The sequence below is a fragment of the Haliaeetus leucocephalus genome, unplaced genomic scaffold (genome assembly GCF_000737465.1).
Source record: "Haliaeetus leucocephalus isolate CR32 unplaced genomic scaffold, Haliaeetus_leucocephalus-4.0 Scaffold140, whole genome shotgun sequence".
Classification (NCBI taxonomy): Eukaryota; Metazoa; Chordata; class Aves; order Accipitriformes; family Accipitridae; genus Haliaeetus; species Haliaeetus leucocephalus.
The window spans coordinates 10,387,576-10,405,326 of NW_010972576.1; the positions used below are offsets into that span (position 1 = coordinate 10,387,576).

Below are 17,751 nucleotides of genomic sequence, written 5' to 3' on the forward strand. Positions count from 1 at the left end.
AGGCTCAATAAGCCTCAAACACAGTGACCACTTTGGAGGCTTCTACAGAAAACCGCTCTGTAGTGAACACTCGGCTCAGATAACTTTCTCAAATTTTGATGAGTAGAAATACTTTAAAGCTTTCATTCCAAGCCTTGCAATCCAGCCTAGAACTGTTTCTTTTTTCCTCTCCCTTATATTTATAGCCAATTTTCTAGACAACATGCCCTTGCGAAGTTCTGGCAAGTTGAACATGGAGACCAGAAAAGAAGATGGAGAGAGCACAGCACCTGCCCCTCCGCAGAAGAAGCTGTCTTGTCAGTGCCACCACCACTGTCCTGAGGACTCAGTCAACAGCACCTGCAGGTTTGTGGGATATATATATTTGGCGGTGAAACATGGGAAGACGTGTATGTGGTAGCTCAGCAGTCCCAAGCTGGGTGTCGCAGTTTTTTGTTTAAGGAGTAATATGTAAATGAGTTGTTTATACATTGTGTCTAAAAATCGGAGGTAATTTTTACCTAGATACCAGCTACGTATTTAGATTTTTATGCTAGGGTGTTTACATCTTTACAGTTTTTGATAATACTTGCATTAATTCATTGCATATGAAATATTCTGAAGGTAGAAGTTTGTTTTTAAAGGTGCATGCAGTTAATGGGAGGAGACTTAATGGAGATATATTGCTTATAAATTTATAATCACTCTCTACAGAATTGATAAGAACCCTGCTCTTGGTGTGTGTCTTTGCAATAGCTGAGCTATCTTTTGTAGGTCCTCAAGGCATTGGGTTTTTTGTTGCTTCCATGCTAAAAGGAAAGTGATCTTTTTCTTGAGGTGAAGTGTTGAGTATTTTCTTATTCTAGTTACAGTCTTCGGTTTGGTTTTGTGTTTAGAGTACTACAAACTTCTCATTTGGGTTGGATTCTGCTTCCTCAGATCCTTCTGCTTCCCTGGGGGAGAGGCATGTCCAGCTGCGCACAGTTCCCTTGAAGGCTCAGCCTTGGTCTCTGTTGCACTGCCACTAGCAGCAGAGGTGACTGAGGGTACCTGTGGTGGGACCAGGCTCCTGTTCCTCCACTCAAAAGCAGCTCTTGCTGGACAAGTATTATTGCTTTTGAATGAGGATAGTGGTCAAACACCCTTGCCTTGGCTTGAGGTGCACGTACAGTTTGCTTTAGCTGCAGCAAAGTACAGCCAAGCTCTTCATGTTCCACATGAGGAATTCAAACTTTTCTGCTTATTTAGAGCAGGTAGGATACTGGAAGTATTCACCATCAGCTATAGCCTAGTGGAATTGTGGGAATGGGAGAAGTATTGAAGCAGGGCACGAATGTGAGCCCAGTGGAACATGCCAGCTGGGTATGCAGTGCTGTTTGAGGTGAGACAGTCTAACATTGTGTCAGGTCTTCAAGGCAGCACATTAAAAAGATAGGTGGGGAGGGCCTAAGGTTGCTGAAGATGTTGATTGCTTTGTTGGATTTTTGGGTGTTGTTTTGTAGCCTGACTTAATTCTGCTCAGCCTGCAGTTTGACACTGAAGTGTATCAAAGTTTTGATGACAGCTGTAAATCCCATTTCCCCTTTCTATCCTCCTCCTTCAAACCCATGCTCTAGCCAGGAGTTAGACCTAACTGCTCTCACATGGCAGTCAGTTCAAAAAGCTGTAAAAACCCAATCTGATATCAATTTGCAGATCCCCTGCAGCGTGAATCAGCTGTTTCCTGTTCCTGCCCAGCAAGAGCTGCTGCTTTCACACGTGCTGTCTCACACACGCAGTAACAGGGAAGTTGCAGATGACTTTTAAATCTGTGAATTAGGAAGCACAAAGGGATCCATGTTAAGGAGCCTCTTGAACAAGGTTTATACCCCAGCTGGGTAGGCCTGCTGTTGCACATTGCTTCGTAGGCATCATTGACATTAAGTATTTTTCATGTTACCAGAAACTATGAGTGAATGTCCTATTAAAATGGATTTGTGCATTTTCCCTCACTGTGATACTTCAGAGTCCCCTTCATAGTGTCAAATACCAAACTTGGTTTTAGGTGTTAATGCCCAAGGACAGGCAGTTAAGTGGTAATAAAACACATAATTATAACCCCTTTTGTCTTCATATCTTTGCACATTTCGGGCTTGAATGTTCTACTTGAGTGACAAAAATTACTTTTTCCAATTTAGACATTAAAATAATAATTGAAACTGGAATTTACCCATCAAATATTAATCACTTTTCTGTCCAGGAAAATGGAAGCAGTCAAAAGACTTGCATTAGAGCTACTCCTCTTTCCTGTCCTGTGCTGTCACCTCAGCAGTATCCACCTTGCCACTTGCCCAATGAGCAATAGCTGAAGAGTTTGGAGTAATATAAAACAAAAAAAATTAAATTAAATACCCTGCCTTCATGGCTTGTCAGCAAGAATTCTTTTCAGATGGTGATCATTCCTGTGGCTCCCCTTACCTTGGTGTGAGAGCTGTGGTGAGGTAGAAAGGACACAACACCCCTTGTTTTCCCTACATCTTAACTGTAAGTCTGTAATCATTTGCTTCTTAAATTCCCTACTACATAGCAGGCATTACAGATGAAAAGTGAAATGGGATGTTACATAGAGAAGAGGGCCCTAAATCTGCTGTTGGGAAAGAGGAGTTGTTAGGTCTCAGGTTAGCTGGCTGGGTTGAGACCAGGTTTCAAAAGATTTGACCAAGACCAACCAGGTTAGCAGGCATTATTCATTCCCCCTGTGTTTTGGGATAATCCTACTAGTCAGGCAGTAACTTTCATATTTCATCCTAGCTCGAAGGAGTGTTGGCACAGTTTTAAAGCACACAGGAATTCTCATTGAACCTCACTATAAAGGAAGTTTCCCCATATTGAAGTTCAAGCGGTATTGATCGCACTGTGTTTGTCTGAAAAATAAATGAACTGCTCCAGATTAAATGTTATTGGATTAATTATCTGCTTCCCTCAGATGTAGCTGCTGAAAGCCTTTTACATTTTATATTAAAAAAAAGAAATCAAACCTCTAATCAGCTCTATCAGTCTATTAAGCTTTGGGCTATGCTTGGGCCTGCAGAGCTTGGCACTGCCAGCCCTGCAGGGATGAGCCAGCATGTGCTGGGGCACCCAAGGGCCTGGCAAAGCCCCGACACCTGGGAAATTCACTGAGCACACCCATAGTCAGGGCTTGGGCTCTGAAGAGTGACAGGCACTGTCCCTGCCAGGGCTCTCGCCAAAGCAGGGAAGCTTTGTGTGTGCCCAGGAGCAAGGAGGGCTCTGAAAGTTCAGTGGGAAAGCATTTCCAGCTGTGTTTAAATTAAAACTCTCAGAATAGAATAGCTAGTCCTATTGCAATCACCATTAAACATTTCTCATAAAAAGCAGTCTGCAATCCCACCTGAAGATTTTGGTCTGCTACCACAGGTATTTATCTATTGAAGTATAGATCTTGCCTGTAGTACCAGTAGTCTGAATGTTTATATAAAAATGAGGACATCTGGTGGCCATTTAAAATCCTCTCCATAATTGTATTTTTAGAAATTTAAAAGTCAATGTTCTTTAACCACATCTGTATCAAATCCTCTAACAGCCTGCTGTGTTCCTATACAGAATTTCCCTTTCTTTATACTTCTGCAGCTTAAGTCCAGTAATACTTTAGGGAGCTAAGGATAACACTGCAGCTTAAAACGCAGATTGCTTTCTATAGCAACAGAAAAGCAGTAGCTCTAGTTAGAGTGCCCTCTAAAAATCCATGGGGGCAATCCACAAGCACAACAAGTTTTAGAAGACCCATTAAAGGGTCATCTCATCAAGAGAGGGTGAGCATCAGGGAGCAGTGAAAGGGGGCCAAGCCAGGAGCTGAGGGTGATGCTAGGGCCAGCCATATCTTACCCACCAGGACCCCATTTCTCCAAGGGTACCCAAACACAACGGGCTGACATAGGTCCTTGATGGCCCTTCACGTGGCTGGTAGTGATCTCAATACAGGCAGGAGATGAGGCTGGAGGCAGGCACTCCTCTACTATCACTTAGGGAGGGGTTTAATGCTCAGACCTGAGCTTAAATGGAGCAGGGGGGTGTGTATGGGTGGGGGGGTCCCAGGTGGGGCCACTCTGGGCAATTGAAGCTCATTAGCATGTTCAGGGCCCTGGCAATTAAGATCTTTGCAGAAGGTTTGCAATCCTCTGCTTGTAAAGGGTGTGTTAACCAGCAACGTGTTGAAACTTTATTCTTCTTTCTGAACATCTGCGCGATTCATAAAAGGCTTTCAGTAAAGAAGCTCAAAGCTGCTTTGAACACAACCAGGACCTTGTTTTACTGTTCCATTTCAAGTTTTCTGTGTACAAAGTGAATGCATGGACAGTTGTGTCTAATCATAATTAATTGCATATTTTAAAAACTAGTGTTAGATTTAATTAGCTTTGACTGTAATGGGATTGCAGTAAAGGCAGAGGTTGACTGGGTGCATTGTTGTGCTCTATTTTCCATTCATAAATAAATGCTGACAGTTTTAAAGATCCGGCTGATAGAGTTTAATTTCTTACGTGTTGCCTACTGGTCTTGAGTGTGGTTCTGCCCAACTGTGTCTTGAGGTAGCTTGGTTATCTAAAGCAATAAAATAATTAAGTTGCTTTTTCAGTGTTACCAGAGGTAATAATTCACTTGAGTGATGTTATTTTTATTCTCCCGTTTTCCAGATGATAGGATTGAATTTTCTTTGTAATTTGGTATGTAGGAGGAAGAAGACTTCAACCGTGGGCCAAAGCACTGAGTTTAGGCAACTTTTTTTGTAAGCAGCTTTAGTTTTTAGGGTAAGGTTGAACATTTTCTGATAAAGGAGTTATGGTGAGATCTTACAAGTTAGCCTTTCAATTTTTTTAATGTTTATTTTTATTTTTTAATGTAATCCTTTATACAGGGCTGTACCGGAGGCAGTTAAGTCCCCTTTGATGATTAAAACAAAAAAGAGGTCAACAGTGACAAATTCTTGCAAGCTCCAGTCTTTGCTTGCCCCCTCTGCCAGGGCTGAATGTCTCCTATGTGGATCAGCAGGTGACTTCGCCCCAAGTGTTTAAACTAAAATGCAAAGTCCTCCTCCCACACTTTTCAACTGTGCCCCAGAAATTCCTTGTTCTTAGTTTTGTTTAGGGCTTGCCCATTAGATACTTAATATAAACCTTAAACTAAATAGTAATGCAAGTCCAGTCTCCCTATATTGAGACCTGTTGCATTAGTCTCAGATAGTTTTTTAGCATGTGGGAGTACTTTGGTGTTATTGTGCAGAAAGTGCTGGGATACCTAAGACTTCCCTTGCATATTGAATTTACTTATACCAAAAAAATTCCAAACCAGCAAATATCCGTGTTAAGTGTATCCTAGCATTAAAGAAGAAGCTACATCATAGAAATTCAACTGCAAGTGTAATCTTAAGGTCAAGTAAAAGAAAACATTTAGTCTGTGTTTAAATTTTGGAGACAAAAGAAAGGAATAAAAGAAAAAGGGAAAATGAAAAGAGGAAGATGAGTAGCTTTATTTTGACTATTTGCTTCTTGATAGTTCTTACATCTACTGAGACGGATTTTGCACATAAGTGAAAGGTGCTAGAGAGCCCTGGTGAAAATGAAGAGGTACCCATGCTTGGTGCTATTGCCATACCCCAAGTTGGGCTATCAGGTGTATAGACCTGTCAGGTCTCATATACTCAGCATGAAGCCTGGATGGTTTCTAGGGCTCTCCCTCACAGATTGGCATAATGGCTTCTTTTCTGTGTTGTGACTCCACGTGTCAGGGAGAACTAGTTGATCTGTTTTGTGATTTAGTAGAACAATGCAAGACACATTTGGTGGCCTGGGTCATTTCTCAGTCCTGGTAGAATAGTCCAGGCAGGTAGTATAGAGAAAATACTGATGGATAGACCTACATGTGATATATGAAAAGATGCTCTGCTAGGATGTGTTGGGTACCCTCCTTTCTCTCTGCGTGTAGGGTCATTGTTGAGCACCCAGAGAGCCAAAAGGTAGCATACACAGCAGAGCGTATGTGGTAGGACCAGCATCACCGTCTTGGAGACTAGTGTGGCCACAAACTGTGGCCTGCTGTGAGCCAGCTTCTTTGCTTTGTTACACCTGTATGTCTCTCCTTGCCTTCAGAGTAGCTCTGCAAACATCTGAAGGTGCATCTGGCTCAACAACTGTGTAATGCTCTTCTCACTTGGTTTCATGTTACTTCCCTGATGCACAGCCACTAGCTGTATTATTTTTCTGAAAAATTAGCCTGTGTTGAACACATTTACAGTGACTCTTTGTTTAATGGATAGTGTCGAAAGGCAGTGTTTTGCTAAATTTGGCCTTTGTCATCTTCCTTAAGAACGCGACAAAATACGTGAATTAGATGCGATTTGGGAGTCAGCCAGTTTTTGAATTAGATCATTTCAGCCAGTCTTTACAGAAGGATATGAACTTCCCAGTTTCTGTACATAATGTAACAATTTTTGATCATTTTTAAAAACAGTGCAGAAACTTGTCATGTTGCTTTCAATAGAGGTGAAAAGATGCGGTAGCTCTTTCTGATATCAAAACCAGGAGTAGAAAGAGGAGGAATGGATAAAAATAATAATACTCATATGGACTCAACTGCAAATAAAATTAAAGATAAGGAATCTTTTCATCAAGTTATTTAACCCATCTGTTTGTGATAGGCACTGAATGGGGGAAAGACGTTGCATTTCCAAGTTACATATTGCCATCCCCGGCTGCATCACACACACAGAGAGCAGGACAGGAAATCTTCAGCAGTCAAGTTTTGGTAGCTGAGGTATCGCATCTTCTGTAAGAAATGGCTGTTAGCCAGTGAGGACATCTGTGTGAGCAGCTGCAAAGCTGTTGGCCTCTGTTCCTCTCTTCTGACATTTAGTAAAGGTCTCAGTTAAGATCACCTCTTTCTTTCTGGTAATCTGTAATTGTAGCAGCACCTTCTACATCAGTGTCTGTCAGTGTTTCCGCTATTAACTCCCTCTATTTTCCTGGCATTTGACTTGGCTGTAAAAATTCACTCTTGGCAAATGTATGACATACCAAATCTGTGCTTATTAGTGATCACATCCAAAATGTATTTAATTGCTCTCCCGCACCATAGTCTAATAAGAGGATGCTTTAGTGGAGGAGGTTAGTGGATGTGTACCTGGATGTATTCAGTAATATCAGGTTGAGTTCCTTCTTTACACAGCATTCGCAGAATCAAATTACACAGAATTCAAATTACAGAGTTTAAGAAAATAATAGTCCTATACCACAAATTTTTGCTAGGAAGTGGAGAATAGGTTTTTCATATTGCTTTGCATGTATCAGGGACGTACATATGTTTCTATTTGTGCAGTCACCAAAATAAACATAAAATTGGAGGCGTTGTAGACTTATCTGACTTGTTTCTGACTTGTTACAACAGTAAGAACAGTTTCATTTCTACCATAGGCAGGTATGAGGTAGGGTAGTCAATCAAAGAGCAGGGGTATGCCCTGCCCTTTACTTGCAGTGTGTGGTCCATCTGACATCCTGTGAACCAGGAGAAGAGGTTGGGGGTGGGAGGGGGGAAGCAGGTAAGAGATACTGCATTCTTTTCAGAAGTCACTTTTACCCCTTGCCCAAACACCTGAGAAATTTTCAATAAGATAATGAGTTCTTACATTGCATGAAAACTTTTCGTTTTACTTTTCTTAGAGGTAGAAACAAGCAGTACCAATGTTTATTCTGCTCAGCATTGCTATTTTTAGTTATCTCTCACTTTTCCTTCATTACTCTACCGTTGTCTGTAAAGAGCATGATTTATCCTTATTCTTGGAGCTTTATAACTTTTCCATTTTGCTCTATCCAATCTAATTTTGTCTTTTTAAATTTGGATTAAAATTTTCAGAGGGACTGAAGTGCTTGAGGAGCCTGAATTTAATTTTCAGAAATGAGCTAAGAATCAGAGTCCCATGGCAAGTCAGAAAAAAAAGAAATAAACCTGCTGACTTTCCTCCTTCCTTTTTCCCTTTTGCAAACAACTTGACTTTTCCTTCCCCTGCTTTCCTTTGGTGAACTGAGCGTTTTGTTTTTTGCTGGGGACTGTTAGTTGTAGAGTTCATTTTTGTGTTTCACTTGATTGCAATTTATTGTTTTGTTGCTCTGTCCCCTGGGTTAAACTTACTCATTGCTTTGAATCAAAGGCACCATGCAAACAAATAAAATCTAACCTAATATAATATTCTACTCTAATGGATTCCTTACAGTCTCTCTTCTTGGCAATCCTATTGTTCCTATCTTTTAAGCTTAAGCAATGAAATCAAGGTGGTTGTTGCCCAAAAGGGTTGCTGTCTCCTTTGCCTTACTCGTATGTACAATGTCAAAGAAGGGTAGAAGTCATTGCTTGCTTCTCCGAGAAAGTAATTTGTAATGTGCAACTGGTTACTTTTCAAATCCAGAAGTCAATAACCCATGATAGATTATTATTGGAAGTAATAAGCTTACTGTGGCTAGACCCTGCACCACTAATATAAAAATATGCCACAGCAAATGTTTGACATGATCCTATCCAGCATCTCTCCGTCGTGTAGCTAATACTTACAAATTGTGTTTCTCTCTTACATGTGTAACTGTGCCTCTTGCTTCCTATGTCTTCATTGCCTTTGCTATTGTTGCTCTGTTAGACTCTCCTTTGATTCAAGTAAGGAGCAAATAATCTGAAATTTTGCTGCGTTTAAATTTTGTAATCATTTTTCCTTTTTATTTCCTTGTTTTAACTGAGTTTGTTTCTTCTCTTCTGAAAAATGTTCATTGCACATAATAACCAGTGTTATTTTCCTGAGGAAATAACAAAATGCTTTATTTCTATGTGACTTAAACTCTTTCATCTAAGACATTTTTTCTTTATTTTTGGATCCTCTTCCTGCAAATCAGTCAATTTGTGTTTCTTACACACGCTATGTATCTCCCTCAGAGTGCTGAGAAATTAATGTACAGCAGTCTCAGTAAAATGCAGCCACCATTTTCATGCCCTCCTCCCCCTCTTTCCGTAGCATTCAGGCATTTGACCTTCATCGAGGAAGGACGTTTATCACCAGCACCATCTAGCCATCTGTTAGTATACTTGTCCTCCCTGGTGCACGTTCTTGTAAACGGAAGCATTATGGATCACTTTAGGCTTATAACCCAAGTAAACAGTTATGAAGGGTGTTGATGATAACTCAAGGACTCATACACAAGAGTGTTGCAGTTTGTAATATGGTTAAAACAAGAATCACAAATCACTCTTAATAATATTTCACGTTTAGTATCTCAAAAATGTTTCTTTCTTTAGGTCTTCACCATGGTGCAAATATCCATGCCTTGTTCCCACACACAAGGCAGACCTGCTGTAGCATTGACGCTTGCATTTATATAGGTCTCCAAAGTCTTAGCACACTAATGATCATAGGCAGAGAATGTTGAGATGTTTGTTAGCGGGGTTTATAGCTGTGATATGTTGGAAAGGTAAGTGTGCCAGCTGCAAGGCAGAGCCTCCTCTGTGTGTGCAAGAGCTGGTCTGCAGCACTGTTGGCTGTTGGACTGTGTTGCGAGAGGTTGCCTTGGGTTCCTGAATCTTCCAGCCTGCCTTAGTGCATCAGTTTGTTAATGGCAGATTTGTCTTGCAAGGAACAAAGTTTAAGACTGTATTTAGCAGCACATTTTTCACTTCAAAGCCTTTTCCTGATTCATTCTTTCCAATCCTCAGCACTGATGGCTACTGCTTCACCATAATAGAAGAAGATGAGTCCGGTGGACATTTAGTCACCAAGGGATGTCTTGGATTAGAGGGCTCGGACTTCCAGTGTCGGGTAAGAACTCATTTGCTGCCATAGGGTCGCTTGGCTCTTTGATAGCTTTCAATTGAAGTGCAGTCAACAGACATTGCTATGTCCATGTTTTCACTTCTGTTCGTTTGGCAGATAGTTGCTTCGCCTTGATTGCTGAGGGGAGTGCATTTATATCCCCGAATGGCGATATTATAGCTTCTCCTAACAATAACTTAAGTTTTTGGTTTTGGCACTGCTGTTAGTAGTAACACTCCCACTCGGAGGAAGTTTGAATTTAGAGAAATGCAGTCTAATTCCTGAAGTCTTCACAGTAGCTAAAGTTAGTTAGGATGTTACTTGATGGATCGCAGCAACCTTTATGTCTTACATGCAGTTGCACTTTGTTTTTGGATTTCTGGTGCCAGAAATTCGCTTCAAGTAGTACAGTGATCTCCTGATGGAGAGCAAATCTCACTGCAGGAATGGAAGGGGTATGGGCAATGGAGCAAGGTGTCTGTAACGTGTTTGCCTTTCCCAATGTTAACCTTAAATGATTTTACATGAGTACACGAACAGTCTAACCATCGAGGTCCATGGAAGGTATTCTACCCAGCTTCCCAGGAGAGTGGAAGCAGCAGCTAAATTAGTCTGCACAGCAACTCCTGTATTATTCTGGCTAAACGGTTTTGAATACCCACTTATTTTTGTAGTGTAAGTCTAACTGGGGGATGTATGTGACTTTCACAGTTCTGTCTTGCACCATTAGAGTCAATCAGTCCTTTCTGCAGCACTAGGGCACCAGTAGAAATACATTAGGAACGGTTTCATCTCTTAATTGTCTGGATGAAACGTTGCTGGATATGGTCAGTAGCAGAAATCCTTACTCCACACATCCTAGAAGTCTGTAACAGACTGTAGTCCAGCTAACAAGTGCATCTTTCTTTCAAGTGCCAGAATGACAGTGTATATTTACAACACAGATATTTCATTTGCTTTCTATCAAACTGTTTGTTGCAGGACACTCCTATTCCACACCAAAGAAGATCTATTGAATGTTGCACAGGCCAAGATTACTGTAACAAACACCTTCACCCTACGCTGCCACCACTGAAAAATAGAGGTAAGGGGAAGTAAATCCAGTCCCAAACTGATCTTTTCCTGCTGTTGCTCTTTGTGCCTTAGGAAGAAACAAAGCCAAAGCCAAAGCACCTCCCTCAAGCTGTGTGTGATTAGAGAGATAAACTGCATTAAACAGTATCACTGAATTCCTATAGATCATGATCATATGGGAAGCAGTGCCTTGACCCATGGTCACTGATACTTGCTATTATTCCTATTGCATACATGCCATGAGCACCAGATGCATTAGAGTCGCACGATATTGTCCTAGCACAGACCTGCTGGCTATCAGTGGTCATCCTAAAGACTTAGGTTAGTCGTGGCAGAGGATGCCTCTTGCTGTGTATGTTTTTAGCCTGATAATAAAATTGAATCCTCTTTCTAGTCCCTGCAATCTGCATTACTATTGTTCATAACTCTACACACATCTGGGACCAGATCTGCAGTGGTTAATCAGTCAGTTCAAGTTGTCTGAAGTCCATTAAGCTTTTTTTATTTAAAAGACCTCATCATCCAGCACTAGGACAATAACTAGTCACTAAAGCGGATTTTCTACTTGAAAAATGTAGCTGAAAATAGAATGTAGAGATGTAGAGTAAGAACTCATGCACTGATTTCTTTTTTTTATTTGTTATTTGAGAATAAGTGGACATTTATTAACTTAGTAGATTCTGGGGCAAGGTTTTAGGTTTTGGTTTGTTTCTTTCTTTCTTTAAACATCACTTTCTGAAACTTGGTAGAGCTATTTTGGCTGGATGTTGCAGAATACATTTTATAGGAATGTATTCCTAAGAAAGTGTAAATTTGTTTATGATAAACTCTTGGCATTGGCAGCAATGGCCAAGATTTGTGGTGGTCAGCATGGAGTTTAGTCTCCGAGAGTCAGCTCAAGGTTACAGGAGAATTTGTAATCATGGCGTTCTGAACTGAAAATCCAGGTCACTGTGCAGAAGCACTCTTAATTACGCAAACAGCAGATACTTACACAAATGCATGCTCAGAGAAAGCCTTCACTCATGTAAGCTGTTCCCTTCACGCCTATGAAATTCTGCACAGATGGGCTGCAGAATCAGGCCTATGGAGAGTAATATGTAAATATTTCACTGTTTACTAGCAAGCCATTAAGTCAGCGAAACCTCATAAAATTCTGACTTCCAACATAAGAGTTATGTACTACTTTGTTGTTTTTTTAATTTTAAAAAGTTCTTTGGACTGAGAGAGAAGCTCCAAAAGGAAGTCAATATCTGTTCATGCTGACTTAGTGTATCAATAAATATCACTTCAGTTTGGAAAATCTGCCATGATTTCTTCTTGATGCTGACTGAGGTTATTCTACATTAAAACTACTTAAAAATACTGAACCAATGCCTAACACTAGACATCTGCCTTATTAAGATTTTTGTTATTTGGGGATACTATCTGCTGCTTATACAGAAAGCAATAAAACAAGCTTTTGGTAGTGGCAGAAGTTGTTTGGACTGATATTGGGTTTTCTCTGTGTGTATATGGGGTAAACAAAACATCACTTGGGCACCATGGTGGCAGACCCATTAAATAGCAGAGAGAATATTTGTTGAAAGGAAAAATTTCATAGAGTTGGAACAGGATTCTAGCTGCTCTGTGTTGCAAAGTTATCTATTTTAGCGTGACAAACAAAAGGCGATGTATTCACTTGACATATTCTGAAGACTTTTGTTTGAATCGAATAAACGTCTCGCACTACTGGTATCCTGATAGTATCTTGTGGGAATAAATTTCAGGAGCTGCTTCATTAAATGTGGCTGGACAGGGCTGAAGTCAGCACCTTTATGGAAGCCTTAAGTAAATACATCATTCTTGGTGCCAGGCCTGTTTTAATTTGTTGTTGCTGTATCCTAGTATGAAAGCTCAGAGAAAAGCCGTAATTTGAACTGTAGATCCTCACTGCAACCAGGTACAGATACTGTATGCAAATACACGCTACCGCCAGTGCCCAGTACTATGGCTGTGATCATTTTTTCTATTGGAAACATTTAGATTAGGCTGTGATTGACTGAGTACTGGTAGAATTGTATATCAAATTTAACATAAACTGTAAGTACAAACAAAGAGAAAATGAACTTAAAACCAACCTTCTAGGAACAACCTTCTGACCTCTAGGATTCCATGAAAAATATGTATGTTCCTCAGCATTTAGAAAACAAATAGAAATTTGGCTTCTGATGAACTTATGTCCGAGGCCATATCTCACGGGAAACAGAGTCTAGGGAGAGTGTCCAGCTGCAGGTCAGAGGTTGTTGAACTGCAAATTAACCTATGCACCAAGGTAATATCTATGAAGGCAAGTGACTTGTGTTCTCAAAGTGCTTTTCCATTCCTGGCATGTGCTGGAAAGTGGGTTTTATCCCCCCCACTCCCTCCAAAAAAGAAAGGAGGGCCACATACGTGAAAGGGGAAGCTGGAAGAAGTAACACTGGTCAAAGCAAGGCTTGTTGAGCAAGATGGAAGAAACAACAGCTAAGCCTAGGTTTTGAGCTGATCTCAGTACAGAACTAGCAGGATAAATACCCTAGAGAAACCATGAAGTCCTCGTCCCAGCTGTACATCTGTCTTATTAAGGAAATGAGAGTCACGATTGGATCTGATACAACACCTCTGCTTTAAACAATAAAAGATATTCCTGGAAATCGCAGCGAAAGAGCAGGCTGAGACCAGTCAAGAGGAGAAATATGTCTTTACTGATTTAGAGCCTATATAAGCAGAAGTGGTGGTGCCACCGTGTCTGGCTCCCTGCCTGTAGAGCTAGTGATGAATGGGCAAGGGAATGATTGGAGGAATGATGGGGTTTGATGTGTGCACACAGTCTCCACGCCTCAGATTTCACTGCAGTTTTTACTTGGATAACCGTAACACTGTGAACTGAAGGGACCTGAGGAGGGAGGAGAACCTCCTCTCCCTTTGATATGCTGACTTGTCCCTTGAACCTGCTGGGTGGCATTTTCAATGCACTCCTCAGCACGGTCCTGTGGATGGCAGAGTGAGGGGAACGAGTGGTGGAGGAGGGGGGGAACTGCAGGAAAATAACTGAGAGGCAGCTTAGTATCACCAAAGACCCTCCTTTTGTTGCCATCTGTCCCTTTGTGCTGCTCACCACTGACACCAGCAGCACCACTGTTTTCATACAACAAAACTGTTAACGTGCTGTTTGCTGGGCTTCGCTATTATCGACCAGCCGAGGTATGTGAAGAAGTTTCCCAAACCTCCCGCATGTTTGTTTTGCGCTCCCCACACCGTGCTCCTGGTAATCGCTCACTGCTGCCTCTGCGGAAGCTACTGCTTATTCTCAGCACCCAACTGCTTGGCATGTTGCAGTTGCCAAGTAACATAACACTAAAAAGCACGGGACTGGACTTCTTAAAGGACAGAGTATCTCCATCACGCAAACTGGCACCGACTGGTACCCACCACAGTCTTCGCCACGGAGCCCACGAGCCAGTGGTTAAGCGGACTCTCAGCTGAGCTGCCCCATCCCTCTGCCTGGTCAAGGAGGTGCCAAAAATGGAGCAGGGAAAGGGAGGTTTGTCCTGCTGTGCTGTGGGGAACAGCCTGGGCTGCAGGAGGAGAAAAGAGTTGGTTTCCAGCAGCACCAGCCTGGCTCAGCAGAACAAATGGACATTGCTGGTATAAGAATGGGGCCATGCTTTTAATCTTGTGTTGTCCACGAGCCAGCAGGTTTATGAAGTCCTCAAATGAGCAAGCAAATGAAATTCTGCCAAAATGCTTTGAAAATACAGGAAGTATTTGAAAGGTGAGACAATAGCTCACTTATCGTCAGTATTGCCTCTCATAAATAAAATAGCCAAAAAAATATAAAGACATATGGAAGTTATTCTCTTCTCCTGTGAGAGCCAGTTGCATGCCCGTGCTGTGCATAGTGAACCACTACTTAAGCTATGTTAGCTGATCCTGCCAGCATGGGGGACATCACCTACTGCAAGAGCATAAGCATCGCTGCTGTTGCAGTCTGCATCAGCTGCTCCCAGCACCGAGATCAAGACACGTTCCTTTATGTCTTGCATGCTTTCCTTGCACTTGCTTCACATAATTGCATTGGGGTACCAAAAATTTTTGCATTGTTGGAGTCTGAAGTTTGTTTGAGAGCTACACAGCACTTCCAAAATACCTTCTGGCCTCTGGGAAAATGAAACTGCATTTATTTACTTTTCTGAATGGGAGAAGCCTGTTAGAAACATTGAGCACAGGGCCTGGATCATTTAAAATTATTGGAATTTGGTTAAGATTTCAGCATATTTGTCACCCCTCTCCCAAATGCACGTACTCGAATGCACACAGACAGCATGAGCAGTGGGTGCTTTACAAGTTCTGGTAGTGCAACACTTGGTGCCTGTGTAAATGTGCAAACTTCCATGGCTTTGCTCTCTGACATATATGAGTATGAGCAGGGTCTGAATTGCTCCCTCTGCATCTGACATCAACATTCATTACTGCTAAGCACAAAAGCCCAACTTCCATTGTGGCTTATTCTGTGAAGTGGGAAAACCCTTGCTGTGGACAGATATTCAGGTTTCTCCCAAGTATAAAAATCCCACTTTATGGTCTGTGTGCCCTATTTATCCTCTCCTCAGCTGATGGGCTGCGACATCTTAAGCTGTTACATACCATGCATTTTAGAGGGAAATGGCTGGCCGACACAGGCTGCTTACAAAGCATGAACTAGAGCTCTTAGCCCTGCTGAGCAGCCGTCGCTGTCGCGAGAGAGGTCTGGATTCCCCGGTGGGCTCTCAGTTTCGGCTCACAGCCCACTTGGAGTGGCAGGCCAGGCAGAAATCTGCTGTGGCAGGGAGAATGATGGGCTCCAGTGTTTTCCTGATAGACATCGTGTCAGTGTCCCCTTTCAAAGGCATTGGCCATGTCTTGAGTGTTTACATTGTTAATGCTCCTGGAGCAGGTAATGGCAGGTTAAAACATGACCGGTGTGATCAAAAGGTGCGTTGGTTGGTAATCTCTGTTTGTAGTGGAAAGGGGAAGGAAAGAAATAGTTTGGGGGCAAAAACAGAAGGGGAAACTGGATCTTTAAACTAAAAGAGCCTGACAGTAAACCAAGAGTCCCTTAGGAATCTCCTTGTCTCATTACCCTTGTAAATCTGAAACGTAATAGCACCGTTCCAGGATGAGTCGATACGGGTAGTTTTCTTGCATTTTACAATGTGTTTGGCATTAGTGTGAAAGATGCAAGATAGCCAGGCAGGGAGAGCCTCAGAAAACATAGTGCTCATTTGCATTATACCAGATAGCGACTCTGAGAGGGTGGTGTGTGTGTCTGCATGCTGAAATACCATAATTTTGAGACTTTGGGGGTTAGGGGAGGTTAAAGAAAAATAGTGCTTGGTTTCTTTGTTTTCAGCAGAGGAGCATGCATGAAGGCCGGACTCGCTTGCCTGAGTTGAGAATACACATTTGGAGATTAATGGTACGCCTTGAAGGAGAATATGAGTCTCCCATGCAAAGATTGACTGAAACATTTTAAAGGTTTCTACAAATTATTTGACACATTTCATTTTCAAAGTGTTTTACAGAACAGCTGCTGGAAGGATAGTGTTGCCCACCATCATAGGAAGGACTTGCTGGCACACAGGGCTGCTATAGAGAGAATGGAGGAGAAAATTCCTGCTCAGGTGTTTAAACCAGGATCCGAGAGACTGATTATTCTGCAGTGATAGAAATATACCTTCAAGGCCTTTAGTGACCCGCCTTCCTGGGGGTTGGATGGTCCGCTGTGTCTTCCCTCCTAGGATAAATGCAGTACTTCATTATTTTATATTAACTGCTCGATAGGACACTACTTAATAAGAGTGATTTAAGATAGAGGCAGTAATTTTTCTATGTCCTGGCTGATCACTTAGGTTAAGACACAGAGCTACGGGTCTTAATTGATTTTTCATTCAGAGCCAAAGAGGGGATTGCAAATCAAGGCAATGTTTCGCCTGAGTGAGGGCTGAAAACTCAAGTGAGCTTTTGGAGGTGCCGGTTCTGCCCTGGTCAGTGAGGGTCAAAGAGGAAGCACGCAAAATGCCTGGGGAATCCAGGGGTATCTTGCACAGGACTTCAGTAGAAAAGAAAGGACATGAACTTGTGCTCGCGGCACTTTTTAAGGCGTGTGTGTCTTGATACTGACTTTGTACCTCCCTTTCCAAATTTTCCACCTTCCTTGTTTTTAACCCCAGACTTTGCTGAAGGAAACATTCACCATAAGGCCCTGCTGATCTCAGTGACTGTTTGCAGCATACTTCTGGTGCTTATCATCATATTCTGCTACTTCAGGTAAATAAGGAATACGTTACCAGCTTGTTAATAATCCTCCCAACATTTATCTTTTTATAGACTTAGGAATTTGAAAAAAATTGAAGGGGACCTCGTGGAAAAGAAATGAGAAACTGTAATTTTATGATGAGGAAAAATGTGTATTTTGTTCATGCTAGTCACAGGTATACCTGTGTGATGTATTTCATATGGCATCTTTTGTCCAACATGCTAAAAAGCCATTCAGGTAGAAACACAGATTATGCTTTACTGAGACTAAGAAAGCCACAGGACAAATTTTATATCGGGTAAATAAACCTAAGGCTTCTGAATGCGTTTATGTGGTGAAGAACTGATCATAAAAAAGAGAGGGATACAGGAATGTGAGTAAATGTGCCTAGAATGTTATCATAATCTACATACATTGCATTTAAATAATTTGTCACATTTTTCAAATAGTCCCAGGTCCCATGACCCTACCTCCTCTGGCTCCTAAAAGAACCACTGCAGTCAGTAAAATAAAACTGTGTATTTGCTTGGTCTGGGTTTTA

The 17,751-nt window shown here is 41.7% G+C and overlaps 1 protein-coding gene across 1 annotated transcript in view; it reads left to right on the forward strand.

Annotated features, from left to right (window-relative positions):
- The first annotated feature begins 202 nt into the window (after positions 1 to 202).
- BMPR1B (bone morphogenetic protein receptor, type IB) overlaps positions 203 to 17,751 on the forward strand; it is a 31,023-nt gene continuing 13,474 nt past the window's right edge. Inside the window, exons 1-4 of the mRNA XM_010586170.1 lie at positions 203 to 345; positions 9,721 to 9,823; positions 10,799 to 10,901; positions 17,125 to 17,221. Coding sequence (XP_010584472.1) covers positions 203 to 345; positions 9,721 to 9,823; positions 10,799 to 10,901; positions 17,125 to 17,221 — 446 coding nt within the window. The remainder of the gene's footprint in view (positions 346 to 9,720; positions 9,824 to 10,798; positions 10,902 to 17,124; positions 17,222 to 17,751) is intronic.